This window comes from Limulus polyphemus, unplaced genomic scaffold (genome assembly GCF_000517525.1).
Source record: "Limulus polyphemus unplaced genomic scaffold, Limulus_polyphemus-2.1.2 Scaffold3259, whole genome shotgun sequence".
Lineage (NCBI taxonomy): Eukaryota > Metazoa > Arthropoda > Merostomata > Xiphosura > Limulidae > Limulus > Limulus polyphemus.
Window position 1 is genome coordinate 50,452 of NW_013668869.1, and position 13,752 is coordinate 64,203.

The 13,752-nt window shown below is 30.3% G+C and overlaps 1 protein-coding gene across 2 annotated transcripts in view; it reads right to left on the bottom strand.

Moving 5' to 3' along the window:
* LOC106469004 (claspin-like) overlaps positions 1-13,752 on the bottom strand; it is a 56,933-nt gene that overhangs the window by 24,501 nt on the left and 18,680 nt on the right. For both annotated transcript variants that reach the window (XM_022397406.1, XM_013929459.2), the window contains exons 4-9: positions 11,453-11,588; positions 10,618-11,061; positions 7,969-8,081; positions 5,135-5,677; positions 3,012-3,101; positions 2,406-2,581 (exon numbers count right to left, since the gene is read on the bottom strand). In XM_022397406.1, coding sequence (XP_022253114.1) covers positions 2,406-2,581; positions 3,012-3,101; positions 5,135-5,677; positions 7,969-8,081; positions 10,618-11,061; positions 11,453-11,588 — 1,502 coding nt within the window. The remainder of the gene's footprint in view (positions 1-2,405; positions 2,582-3,011; positions 3,102-5,134; positions 5,678-7,968; positions 8,082-10,617; positions 11,062-11,452; positions 11,589-13,752) is intronic.

The following is a 13,752-nucleotide window of genomic DNA, read 5'->3' on the forward strand; positions in this document are numbered from 1 at the left end:
GGGGGGGGAATCAAGGTATTGAACAAAGTTTTTGTAATTAAAAAGGAGAGGTCCTTTTGTTAATTATATTTAAAACTAACTACAGGTTCTTACAATTTATTAGGGAAAATCTCATCTTGAACACTTTTATTTTATATCCTTTATTGGAATATTATTTATTGGAAAATTATTACATTTTAATCAGAATTGAATTAAATCCATAACAAGATCTTTAATATGAAAGGATCTAAATTTAAAACAAATTTTGATAAGTATTTTATTTTTGTACCTATCAGGTCTTACAATGCCGTGATTCTTAACAGTAGATGTTTATGACCTGTTGGCAATACATTTCAACAATAAACGAACAGCACACAATCCATAATATATTCAAAATAAGTCAAACACATGTACAAAAATTTGGTACACAAATGTTATCACAGTTGTATCCAGAGCCTTAAATAATTGTCTCTTTTTTATCAAAGGCAACACGGATGGGTTCAATTATTTTATAACATCCTTTGACAAGATAAATTACTCTCCTCTACTCTGTTATTACAATACAAGGCTGTGATACTAGCTTTAAAATCATCACTATAATTGTTGGTTACCACAGTTGTATCCAGAGCTTTAAATAATTGTCTCTTTTTCATCAAAATCCACACAGTCAGGTTCAATTCCTTTAGGACACCCTTTGACACAACAAATTATTCACCTCTATGTCTGCTTTTACAATACAAGCTGTGAAACTCACTTTATACATTGCCCATTATGGCTAAACTCACATACAGTCTAACTTCACTTTTACTTTTAATAACAACAAACTACGAAACATTATGATGTAACAATATTCACTTAAAACAACAAGAAAAAATTCAGAAGGCTCAAGTAATGCGACGTCAATTCATAACAACTGAACTACACAACAAATGATTTGTAAACAGTTACCTAAACAAACCTGCAATAAATTATCACTTCCAAAATTACTAAATTTAACACTCCTGCTTTATAACTATCTAAATCATAACTCTATTAAATTTAAATGAAACAGTTGTGTATCTCTAACAGTATCATTCAATTTGAATTATTTTATTTTATATATATTTCAAAATATTAGCAGATTTATCAAAACAAGTCTAAATTCTTGCAAAGATTCTCATACTTTATCCACTTTTGTTTATTTTTACCTTTACCTCTTTTTTATATATTGTGTTTAATGTTATAATTGTCAACCTGAAATAAATGTCTAATACAAATAATTTTACTTAAATATTCAGCACCTTGCTTTTGAAAATCCTGGTTTAATCCACAAGGATGGAGTTTTTCTTTCAAAATAAAACAATTTTCACATTCCATTAATAATTTAACATTACATATTTTTTTTAAAATAGTAACTTTAGCATTAAAAAATGAATGTCTATTAAAATGATCTATTTCAAAAGAATGTGGAAACTTTTATTATTTTGTGATCCATGTAAATTAATCCTTAGATGTAAAGGATTTGTAATTTGTCATATATGTTTTAAGCCACATATACCACATGTTAATAAATGAATTATATCATTTATTTTACATAATGGTATATCCTGACATAACTACTAATAATCTGTAGCAGCTGGACAGGCTAGACATCTCAAATTATTGTAAATAAACTATTTATAAATTAATGGAGCTTATTTAGATTCCTGGTGGATAGCTAGCTAGGCCATAAACCAGTAAAGAAATAAATGTCAAAGACAATGCAAAAGAGGGAGGAAAAGAGAAATATAACTGAGTAAATAGTATAAATACTTTAAATTACATCAAAAGTATATAGATGATTAAATCAACACTATATAGCAATGAAAAAATTAGTATAAAAACTAAAACATAGATGTGTATTATAAGACTAAGAAAAAAGAAAGCTGTCCATTGCCAGTTCCTGTCATTATCCTTTAACTCATAACGGAAAATGTCTATGGTCGTAGAACCCAAAAAGCATTGGAGATTATCTGTCAATCAGACATGATCCAAATACAAATGTTAAACTAGCTAGCTGTTACAGAAGATCAAATTAGGAGTTAGAAACTGAGTGCTTTAACACAATGTCTCAATTCCTACTGCCTCACACTGTCTACAGCCAGTTGTGGGAAGGACATAACTCCTAATATTTTGACATAAAATGGAGATGTTAAAATAACCTTTTAGTAGAAATATACCAGAGTATATCCAATAAGCCCTCCTGTGACTAAGATATAAGACAGACAGACTTACTAAGTCCAACAGGATTTATATATACTTCTCTTAATTGTTTTAAGATGTGTTTGACATTTAGCAAAAATAATTCCAACTATTTTCAACTGATCATTCTATATTAATTGACTAACAAAATGTACCACTTTTTTAGTAACATCAAAAGTAAATATCTTCCATTTTAAAAGTCTTACATTTTTAAGTGAAGGAGTAATCTGAGGACTAGAGGTTTCATCATATGATATGTTGTGAGGTATTGACCTTAATTTTGCTCCATCTATTGTCTGTTCAGGTTGGAAGAGTGGTAAAGAAGAACATGAGAAGTCAAAACTATTTTCCAAACTCTCCATGCTCGTCTCTCTCATGATATCTACCACAAGATAAAAAAAAAAGTCAGCTTATTACACAAAACCTACTAGCTATAAACAGTTCCATTTAAACATTTTTTGAATCTATGACGTTTTTAGTGTAAGTATATTCAAACAGCTCTACAGCCGTGTTTTAATAAAAGGAAAAGTATAAGAATAGGTAAATATTTCAAAGACATTAAATCATACTGTAAATAAGAAAAATTAATAAAATAAATGTTACCCAGACAAAACTGACCATTTACTTCTTTAGAATTTGCACTGTTTTTCAGGATTTTTACTTCACAGTAACTATGCTCATGTAGAAAAATTGAGGTAAATGCATATGTCAATGTAATTGAAATGTTACTATAGATCATATAACATGTTTTAAGGAATAATAATATTTTTGAGTCATATAAGCATGATTTATTTGTAAATGAACAAACTAACCTTGTGATTTTTTTTGTTCTTCTTTTTTTTCTGTAGCACTGAACTGAAATAGTTCCTCACTTGTTATCCGTTCCAAAAGTGGCTTGGTCACTATCGCAGAGTGCAATTAAAATATCAATCTAACTTATCTCTCAGATATATTTTTTTTATTAAGATTTTACAAAACTAAACTAAGTAATACAGAATATTACATATGGTTTAGATACACCAATATTTTTCAAAATAAAATCAACTTTTCATAATCAAAGTTATGTTTAAAACCAATGCTTATTTCCTTTATAACAATTCTTAGGTCTATTGGTTTTAATATAGTCTGAAGCATACAAAATTACCCTTTTAGGCTCATCATTCACTATATATCCTTAATGAATGTAATTTGTATGACAGTAACTATCCCTCTAAAATCTCAGAAGAACAAAGAAAACAATATTTCTTTCAGCAAGTTGACAATAAAATACCAGGTCCTACAAAACTTCAATAATCTCCTCTATAATGATACAATAGTGAGCATTAACCCAAGGCATTATAATATCAGATGATCTTAAAACCTTAGCCAGAGGTTAAGAAGAAAAACTAAGTATGTTATCTAGTGCAAAAACTCATTTTCTAAAAAATGAGAATATTAAAATCACTGAGTCTGTAAAGACCTTTACCTCCAATGAAAAATAATCCACTAGGAAACAGCCTAATTCTTTAAAAAAAAAAATAGCAAAAAATAAATTATAAGGATTTTAAAAACAATTTCTGGATACTTAAAATATATTATTGTACTGTGTGTCCCTGTACTAAATTTGATATTAAACAATACTTAGATATCTATCAAAAATTTAAATTTAATATTTCTTTAAGTTTATAAATAAAAACTAAATCTTTTTAGGATGAACAAGTGTATTATTTTCATACAGAAATAAAGTGTTGAGTAAATTAGAACTGCTCTATGGTATAATATGGTTAGAAACAACTGTTATAGATATTTTTATCAACTTTCATAATAATAAATTTACTGTTATGCAACCAAACTGAATACTTTACAATGCATGTGCTATTTTACTTTGTAAGGCACTATAATTACAGGTCTCCTGAAGGATGGATCTGTAAAGTTACATTTTTGAGTGCGACCTGTAGATACAATAAATCTGAGAGTAATCAGATAATTAAAACATCAATCTGAAAGAGAGATACTACAAGGAAAGCTACTACATAGAACCAATAGAATACATATTGAAACAGTATTAAGCGATTTCTCACAGATATATATCAAGTTACAAAAATTTAAAACATATTAACTAAAATCATCTTTTCTTAATAAATTTATTCTGGCCACACTAAGCTCAAATTCATTTTGAATTGTTTCACAGCTATTTAGTATACAACAACAACAAAAAAAAAGCCTAAATTACAGATTTTACAGGCTGGTTCAGATAAAAACATGCAGAACATGGTCATTGGCAAATACCCTCACCTCGGGTTATACAACCAGTGCAAAAATTGAAAAGTAACAAGAATAATATTGACATACTTTTCTGTCTATGAAACTAATACACAACTTGTGAATATATGAAATATCTAGCACAATATTGGGAAATAGTCTGTTCTCATCTGGTATGTTAAGAACCAGACAATGAATTTGTGTATACTTATTTTTTTTTGTACCTTTATCCCTTTAATCTTCAGACTTAGTTTGAATTTGTAAAACGTTTGACTTCACAAGCCCATCCCTAGAGCGATAGAACATGCAATGTGTGTTATATATTGCAAAGAAGCCAGTTTGGTAGCATTCTGCAAAATAAGCTAAAATGAATTATGCCTTGTTATGCTTAAACATCTAAAAATACTTTCTATATAAAAGTGTTTGGGAGAAAAAAAAATACTTCAATGAATCCTTAATGAAAATGAGCTTTCAACTTAATTGCATTATTTTTAAAATGTTATGATAAGGAACTGCAATACAATAATTGAAATGAGAGAGAAAAAGTAAGTGCATTGAAAGAAACACTTTTAATATTAATTAACTTAAAACACTATTAATAACATGCTGTAAGATGTAGAAAAACCAACAAATATATATCTTCTAATTATTACATCGCATCTTTAGAAATGTTAGCATGTGCTAAGATACTCACCTTTAAAATTATCTGAATTTTCTTTAACCTCATTGTAAACAAATTCACTATGTGTTAATTTATCTTGTTTACTAAAATCTCCAGCAACTGTACTGTCATCATCTTCACTATCAATAAACCTATTTCTCTTTGCTGTTCTTTTTACTATAGTGTCTTCTTCATCTTCATATGTATCATCTTCATCATGATTACTTTTCACTTTTTGTTCTGTTGTCAACTCATCATCACTTGTTTCACTTTCCACACCTTCATACTCTTCATCATCTTCACCTTCTCCACTTTCTTCAGCTTCTTCATCTATAAACATATTCCTTTTTACTTTTTTCTTTTCTACTAGAGACTCTTCACCTTCATCTGGTTCTTCATCGGTATCTGTTTGGTCAGTTAATTCTTCTTCCTCGATCTCATTATCTTCTAAATTTTGGTGTTCAAAACCTTGCTCATTTTCTAACTTGAATCTTTCTCTCCTTTTTTCTCTTTGTTTCCTGCGTTGCACTGACAATTTTTCCCAAAGCTGCTGCTTCAACTGAGCTAGTTTTGCTCCTAAACAATAAAAAATCAATATCATACAATTACAATAAATGTATAAATAGTAAAACATAATACACACACACACACACACATATGGAAGATGCAAATTAAAGATTTGATTTATTAATTAAATATTAGGGTGTGCTAAAAATTCAAAAGTGATAGGAAAGTTAAAAACATAATTAATTAAGGTAGAGAGAACACTTGACTGGCTAACAACTTTATTCTGCAGGAAAAAAAAACATCCTCAGAGCAAGGAAAACCTGATTCATATGCCAAAACATCACAGACAAAATTATCCTTAGAGCAAGGGAAACCTTTATTTCATGTCAAAACATCACTGAAGAAAACTATCTTTGGAGCAAGGGAAACCTATATGTCAAGCTACAATATCACTGACAAAACTATCCTTACAGCAAGGGATATCTATATGCTGTGCCAAATCATCACTGAATAAGCTATCCTTGGAGCAACTGAAGCCTGTATTTATGCCACATCCTTATTGAAGTGCACTATGGAGCTAGACTGTCATTTTGTCATTTACACTTAAAGAATATTGAAGGATTTAGAATACTTAATATATCTAGCTTTATTTATTGTTTTATTATTTCTACATAGTATTAATTTTAATTTTATTATAAAGATTATTTTCAATTGTTAGCTTAGTTTATGGATTTAGGATTAACCTAAATCTACTTAGGTGGCCGAGCCAAGTATAATTTTTAACATGGTGTGGTACTTCTTACTTGGACATCGGCCCAAAGAAGTGAAAATTTTACTACAGTGTAGACAAATGGTGTTGGTTAGAATATTTAATATATCTGCTTTATTTTATTATTTCTTAATTTTATACTTATTTTTTTATTATAATGATTGTTCTGAATTCGTAGTCTATTATGTGGATTTAGGACTAACCTAATACCCTGGGCTACTTCAACCTTGTGAAATATGGGATCTATGGCTAAAAATAATATCTTTATCAGAGAGTATACTGATGAAAGAATGCATTCTAATCATTACAAGTAATATAGTTTAAACATTATATTTGAGTAATTATGTTCATTAATAGGTGTGTGTGTGTGTCAATATGTACAAGAAAACTTGAATCCTTTCTTTTCTACTAATCTGTTCCTTATTTACCAAATTCTAGTTGATTTAACTGGTTTTGTATAATCATAATCTAATCTTCAGTATAAAATTTGTCCTGAATGATCTTAATGTTTCTTTGGAGTATACTTAAATATACTGTATATAACTCCACAGGAAACATTTTTATACCAAAGAGTAACCTGTGATGCTATGAAATCAGTTAAATAAAGAACAACTTGATAAATAAAAAACAGACTAGTAGAAAAGAAAGGATTTTAATTTGTATATAGTTCTGCTCTATGTAGACAGCTTGCTTTGATCAGAAGTTAATATTAATGTATAGAAAATGTGTTAATATCAAGTTTTGTATTATTGTAACACACAAATGATACTTTCTTTATTTAGGAAACAAATATAAAGAAAAGGTGAAATTGAACAATTATGCAAATTTAACACTGTAATGAAGAACAGAAAATATTTTTTTAACTTACCAGTTTACCAAGAAACAATAACACAACAAATAGAACAGAAACTTTCTTTAACAATCTCATTAAGAGCATCTTGAAAAAGCTTTCCACAGTTCCAACTTTTGAAATATGAACACTGTTTCTGTTTAAAGCAATTCAACTGGAAAATAGTTTTTAAGTTACAGTGCAACAACAACAACAAAAAATTACAAAAATCATATTTTATCTGTCTCATAGCTTCCTTGGCAACAGATACATAACTATACTAATACTGAACACTTGTAAGAAAAGTGTTCTAATTCTATTTTTCATTGTAATTCAGGGATAATATGTATTCAATGATATTTATGTTGTTTTTTCTTTAAATAATGGAAATGGTGCATTTACCAACAATTACAGAGTAAAGATCTACAAAATAAATTTAGTTCTCATAAATAATATGCTTAAACACCTTTACAAAGCGTATGACAAAGTACATCATAATGAATGAAATGAATCATGGTGTATCCATGTTGAAATGGATGACATCAGGCAGACACTGTCCATAAAAACTTCATTTCCAGTACAAAATACTCTACTAAAACTCTCCAAACAAATTAACAGTAACATAATAAAAGTGTCAAAGCAACACTTGAATTATTACTCACCATATTTGAATTTAATAAATAATCTTGAAACACTATAAATCATTCAGTGTTAACTGAGAAACAAAAGGAGATTATATCTTAACCTCGAACTGATACATACCAGGAGCAGTTGTAGAAACTGGAGACAGATCTTTCTCAGCAACTGAAGTTGTCACACATTCAGAAACAAATTCTTCCTTTCCACTTTCTTTGTTCACTTCTTTACACACAATTCTAGAAAACCAAAACCAAAAAGGTAAATCACAAGTTAACATATATAGAATCATTAAAAGGTTATTCCACACAAATATGTATATCAGTGTACACATCTAAAAAAAATATAGAAACATAAGTTAAAATAAACAAACTGTATTCATTGCTCAAGTTCTAAATGCCAAAATGCATGACCGACAACTTTTTTGTAGAAGCTTTGAAAAATTATAAATATGCCTAAAACATTTTATTTTGTATTAATACAAAGTTCAAGATTTTGTCAGTCATGCTTTCCAGTGATTCAGTGGTATGTCTGAAGGTTTATAACACTAAAAATTGGATTTCCATACCTGTGGTAATCATAGTACAGATTATCCATTGTGTAGCTTTGTGCTTAACAAATGTCAAGTTAGAATAAGTTTTTCCTTCAGTTTGAGTGTAAATTTTGGTTTTAAAAGTGATATCTCTATTTATATGTTATTTTTCAGTCAGTGTAAACACAAGGTTTAATCAACCATAGAAAATAAGTCCTCAATTCTTCATGTGTATGATTTTTCTTTGTCACATATATTTTCCTTCCTGCAGAAAATCATCTGAAAGCCTTTATCATCTTGTAATTTTCTTTTTACTCCTGAAAATATCACATAAAAACTTGCAGTAACTTTGAAGTTTTTCTTATGCTTGAATAAGATTTGCAATACTAAATATACCAAGAAAAAGGGAAAACATAACACTTCAACACTTCTTGATAATGGATACAACTTAAGAAAGGAGAAAAAACACCAAAAATAAGCAGGAAGAAAATTACAGATACATAGTTATATACTCCTATGACAAAGATTTTTCTGAAAACGTGTAAACTGTATAAAACCAGACCAGTAATCAGAAGCCACAACACAGTTGGTACATATCAAACCATCCAAAGACCCAGAGTAGAGTAAAAACACCATTAACATCATCCTTTGTGAATATAGAGTCAAAGTATGAGAAAAAAAATCCCCAAGTTTGGAAAAGAAAAACAAGATAGGAGCACCAGAAAAGAGGAGGTAGTCCAGCCACAGGCCACAGCAAAGAAATCTTGCATTCAGGGAGGATGCGGCAACTGAGAATCAACATGAAACAGACTGAAAGAAACTGCATGCTAGAATCCAAGAAACAGGATATGAGATGAAGTGCATGCATAAAGCTCACCTAAGAATCAGTAAAACACAACTGAAGTAAAAGAACAAATGTCTCATATCTGAGTTGTAAGAGCAGGGAAGGATAAAGGTGGATGTTACCTGATCCTCGTCAGGGACAGAGGAATTAGAAGCAAAGGCAAATTGTGGGAAGAGCTGGTCAAAGACAAAGCAGACTCAGAAGTAGGTACAGGAGGAGGAGGCAGTGAGTCCTGTTCAAAATGAACCAACAACATGATGTAGAATGATGGTAGCATTGCTCACCATTTGAGTAAATCCAGTCACTACTGAAAGAAAACAAGACAATTTCTATGAAGGAGAGTCAGGACCTATGGAAGTTTCAGAAACATGGATAAAAGAAATTGTATGCAATAAGATTAATGAAAATGCATTCATGGAGAAAACAAGTTATTTTCAAAGTTGGTCTGATATTTCCATGGTACATAGGTCATTGTTATAATAACAAAGTGTGCACTTAAGTATAGAAACCAGAAAACTAGGTGAATAACAACGGGGAATATATCACAGACTCTGGAACACATGTCCCAGATCTCATAATATGATTAGGAGAAGAAATCAAATTAATGAAAAAAAAAGATAATCTGTATCAGAAGTTTTAACTGAAATTATTCAAATTTTATGTCTTTCTCTTGTGAACACAAGTAATGGTTAGAAAGCAAATTATTCGAATGTGAATTAAAAGTTTAAATCAGTATGTGCAAAAATTCCATAACTTTTAATGAAAAACAACATGTCTGAATCACTAGCTGTGCCGAGGAAAAAATAAGCCATTGGTATACACAATATGCCCGGCATGGCCCGTTGGATAAGTCACTCGACTCGCAATCCGAGGGTCGCGGGTTCGCGTCCTTGTCGCACCAAACATGCCCACTTGGGCGTGGGGCTAGCAACTCCACCACTCTGCTATAGAAACTGCAACAACACTTCCGTCGGCGAAGTGTTGTTGTAGCCCTATGTTCCACTAGGAACGACAGGAACTAAGAAGAAGAGAAGAAAAAGAATACACAATGTATACAAGGAGAGTATGGCACATGGAGGATGTGTTGCCCTACTACTGGTGTAGGACTACATTCTAATGTTGATTGCATCATAGACTAGCACAGTACACATTATTATTTGTAGAGGGGTGGGAAGTTTCATACAAAGACTTGGTTCATGCATGGAAATGTTTTGGTAGTGGTACAAGATAATAGTTATCTGTTCTGTGGAGAGGTGAATAGCATTTCTGCCTGATGATTAATACATCATGTCAAATAAAATAGGTTGTGCTTTTATAAAAAAAAAATCACTTTTTTAACTGTTTTGATAAACATAAAAATATAATAATAATAATTAGTTTATCCAATCTTTACACTTACTTCATGGTAATATTCTTTTTGGAAATGTTTTTCTTCTGACTTGTAGTATGATGAACAAATTTCTCCATAAACTTCTCAAGAGCAGACTTTTCCTTTGGAGAATCTTCATCAAGATCAATGAAAGTATTTGGATTTCCAGAAATCTTTGGATTTGAAAATTTCACTGCTTCCAAACATTTTTCCTTCAGAACATGTTTAATTTCTTTTGTTTTCAATTCCTTATCCTGATTCAACTGTTCATTATTTGTAGAAAACACAGTACTAATATTTTCTTTAGCACATATATCAAACTCAGGCTTTGCCTCAGGACAACTCAATGAAAAATTTAGACTGCTATCATCACCATTTCCAAGCCCAGTACTGAACAATGAATTACTTATTTCAGCCTCATCTTCAACTTTACATTTTTCAGGATGTGAAGATTTAGATGAATCTAACTTCTTGCTGTATGTGAAATAAATAAAAGCAGGTTATTACAAAAATGCATTGTAATACACGTGCAAAAAATGGATATTTTTGTTATGAAAATTTATATATTTCAATATTTTGTTTGAAAGGTATTCCAAAAATCTAAAAAATGTGTGCATTGCATACATAAAGTTCACGGAAAACAAAATGCAGGATCTTAACAGGCAGCGAGATATCCTCAAAGAAAGTTTAATATGCATAAAAATATATATTTGGATTAATATTATATCTTTTTTTTGACAATCATAAATACTTACATGTTTAAACATTAGCAAACTAATTTAAAAATCAAAATAAAACTTGAACTTCTTAAAAAAAAAGAAAAAAAGAAGGGCCGTGAAGACTAACTTAAGAAAACTTTACCCACATTTTTTCATTCTGTTTTATTCCTTCTAGAGAGCTTCTTGGATTTTTATTCTGAAGTGCAGTCTTCTTTCTGCGGCTTAAAAACTCTGCTAGAGTTACTTGTGGAGGTTTGTGGTATGGTATACTAATAGATGACTCTGGTTAAAAACAATCAACAGTTTCAATAAATCTAAAATCGAAGTAAGATCTCTCAGTGATGATAAAATAACAACATGAAAAAACTGAATAACTAACTTACTGCTGAATTTTTAAGAAACAGTTTCTTCAGAAAAAGAGAAAAAATAGCAACAAACACTTTTTAACTATAACTTATGAGGATCATAGCATGATGTCACGAGTAAATTAACCCACTGAAAACAATTTTTCCATCTGGAAAAACCAAAACACGTCATGTGTACATAAATTGCTTTCACAACATATCTGTTCAGCAGTTGTATACCTCAAACAGCTGGAGAAGGAAACAGGGATTCATACTATTCCTTACAAAGACATACCTGTCAAATAACCACATCTAATGGTTTGACAGGTATGCCTGAGGATTTAGGTGGGATCAGACAATTGAAACTGTCACTGAAATACCACCAGTCTCATACACTAGAAAGCCATCAGGGAGAAATGGAGCACTTTGGACAATGGAAACTATGCTGCAGTCATCAGATAGAGCATTACTGTATGAGGCAACATGGACTGTAATTATGTGGTAAGACTCCAAAATTTTTTTAATATATTAAACCTCTGTACATAAGAAAATCAGAGAAAAATGATAATATGAAAACAAATTTCTTTAAGCAGTAAGTCTTCCTCACACTAATTGTATTTTGTAAAACATGTTTGGATTAATTCTATATTTTGTGTGTGTATACTTTTCGACAAGCTTATCCAGGGAATTTTATGCTTCATACACTCAGCTTGGAAATGGTTAAGTACTTAGAATTTTGCTTCATGTTGTTCTATAAATGTTGTAGATTTATTAAGTAATGTAACCTAACAAACAAATATGGTTAACTTTCAACAAACTTTTTTCTCTCTTTCAAAACTTTTCTCGAGCATGGTTCTTCGCTTTTAATGTGTTTTCACAGACATTAATCACATAATTGAGACTATAAATTTATCATTCATGTTGAAATGTTTTACTGATCTACTGTATTTCTAGTATTCCTGACCTCACATGTAATTCTTGGCCATGTGATTATTTCAAATTAAAATATAACAATATGGCAGAAAAAATAAGCAGTGGAGATACTTCCCTTTTGAATTAGGCAACAAGCTTAAATCAATGACTAATCAAAATAAAACTTCAGATAATCCTAAAATATCCAAATATTAATAATTTATAAAGTTCTTCCTTAATGATGATCGTCAGCAATCATGGCATTTGACACAAAAGTTCAGATGGGTCAACAACATGCCACCAACCACCCATATAACACAAAAACAAAAATATAGTCACAGTGTCATAGAAGTATAGAGGAGGAAGGATCCATACTAATCAAGCAACACTAGACAAAGTACACAGTTAGAAATGATCACCTGAAAAGGACCCCAATAGCAAATATTTCCTACAGGACCAGCAGTTAACATGCACAGTATTACCTCAGAATCCACAACATACATTATGGCACATGAAAGTGTCCAACAGCCACTATGGATTAATTTTAAAAATTATTGTTTAGCAGAACATGAAAGAAGAGGTACTTAATATTTAATGATAAAAAATTTAAGACTATTGAACAAGACGTCTAAAACTGGTGAACATAAAAGAAAAAACACTACCTTTTTTCATACCATATATCAAGGCAATTGTTCCACTAAAGATCAATCTACTAGTGTGCTCAACAAAGCTTTCAAGACATTCATGGGTCAACAAATAGTTATGCACAACTACCCAAAAAAGGAAGGTTGGCCACTTCCTAATGCTAGCTAAAAAAAAACAATATAAGAGGGAAAATAAGATAAGAATTATTGTTTGACAACTGATTGCCATATGGCAGAAACAAAACTAACCACAACTGAACATTATCTTACTCTAAAAAAAGTACATATTACTAAGTGGAGGAACAGAAAAACAAATATTCTCTGTCCTCCCCATTAAAAGTACATATTACCAAGAGAGGGTTTGGTGAGCACAAGATAAAATCTAACAATCTATGTTGCCCTTGAAAAAAGCAAGAAGTAGCAAAAGGAAAAACAAATAAATGAATGTTTTGCTCCCCTCAGAAACAGGAAAGTTATCATTTTCCTAATCTGAAAATGTATTTCCAAACATACTTACCTCCACTGACACTTACAGCTAGAATCCCA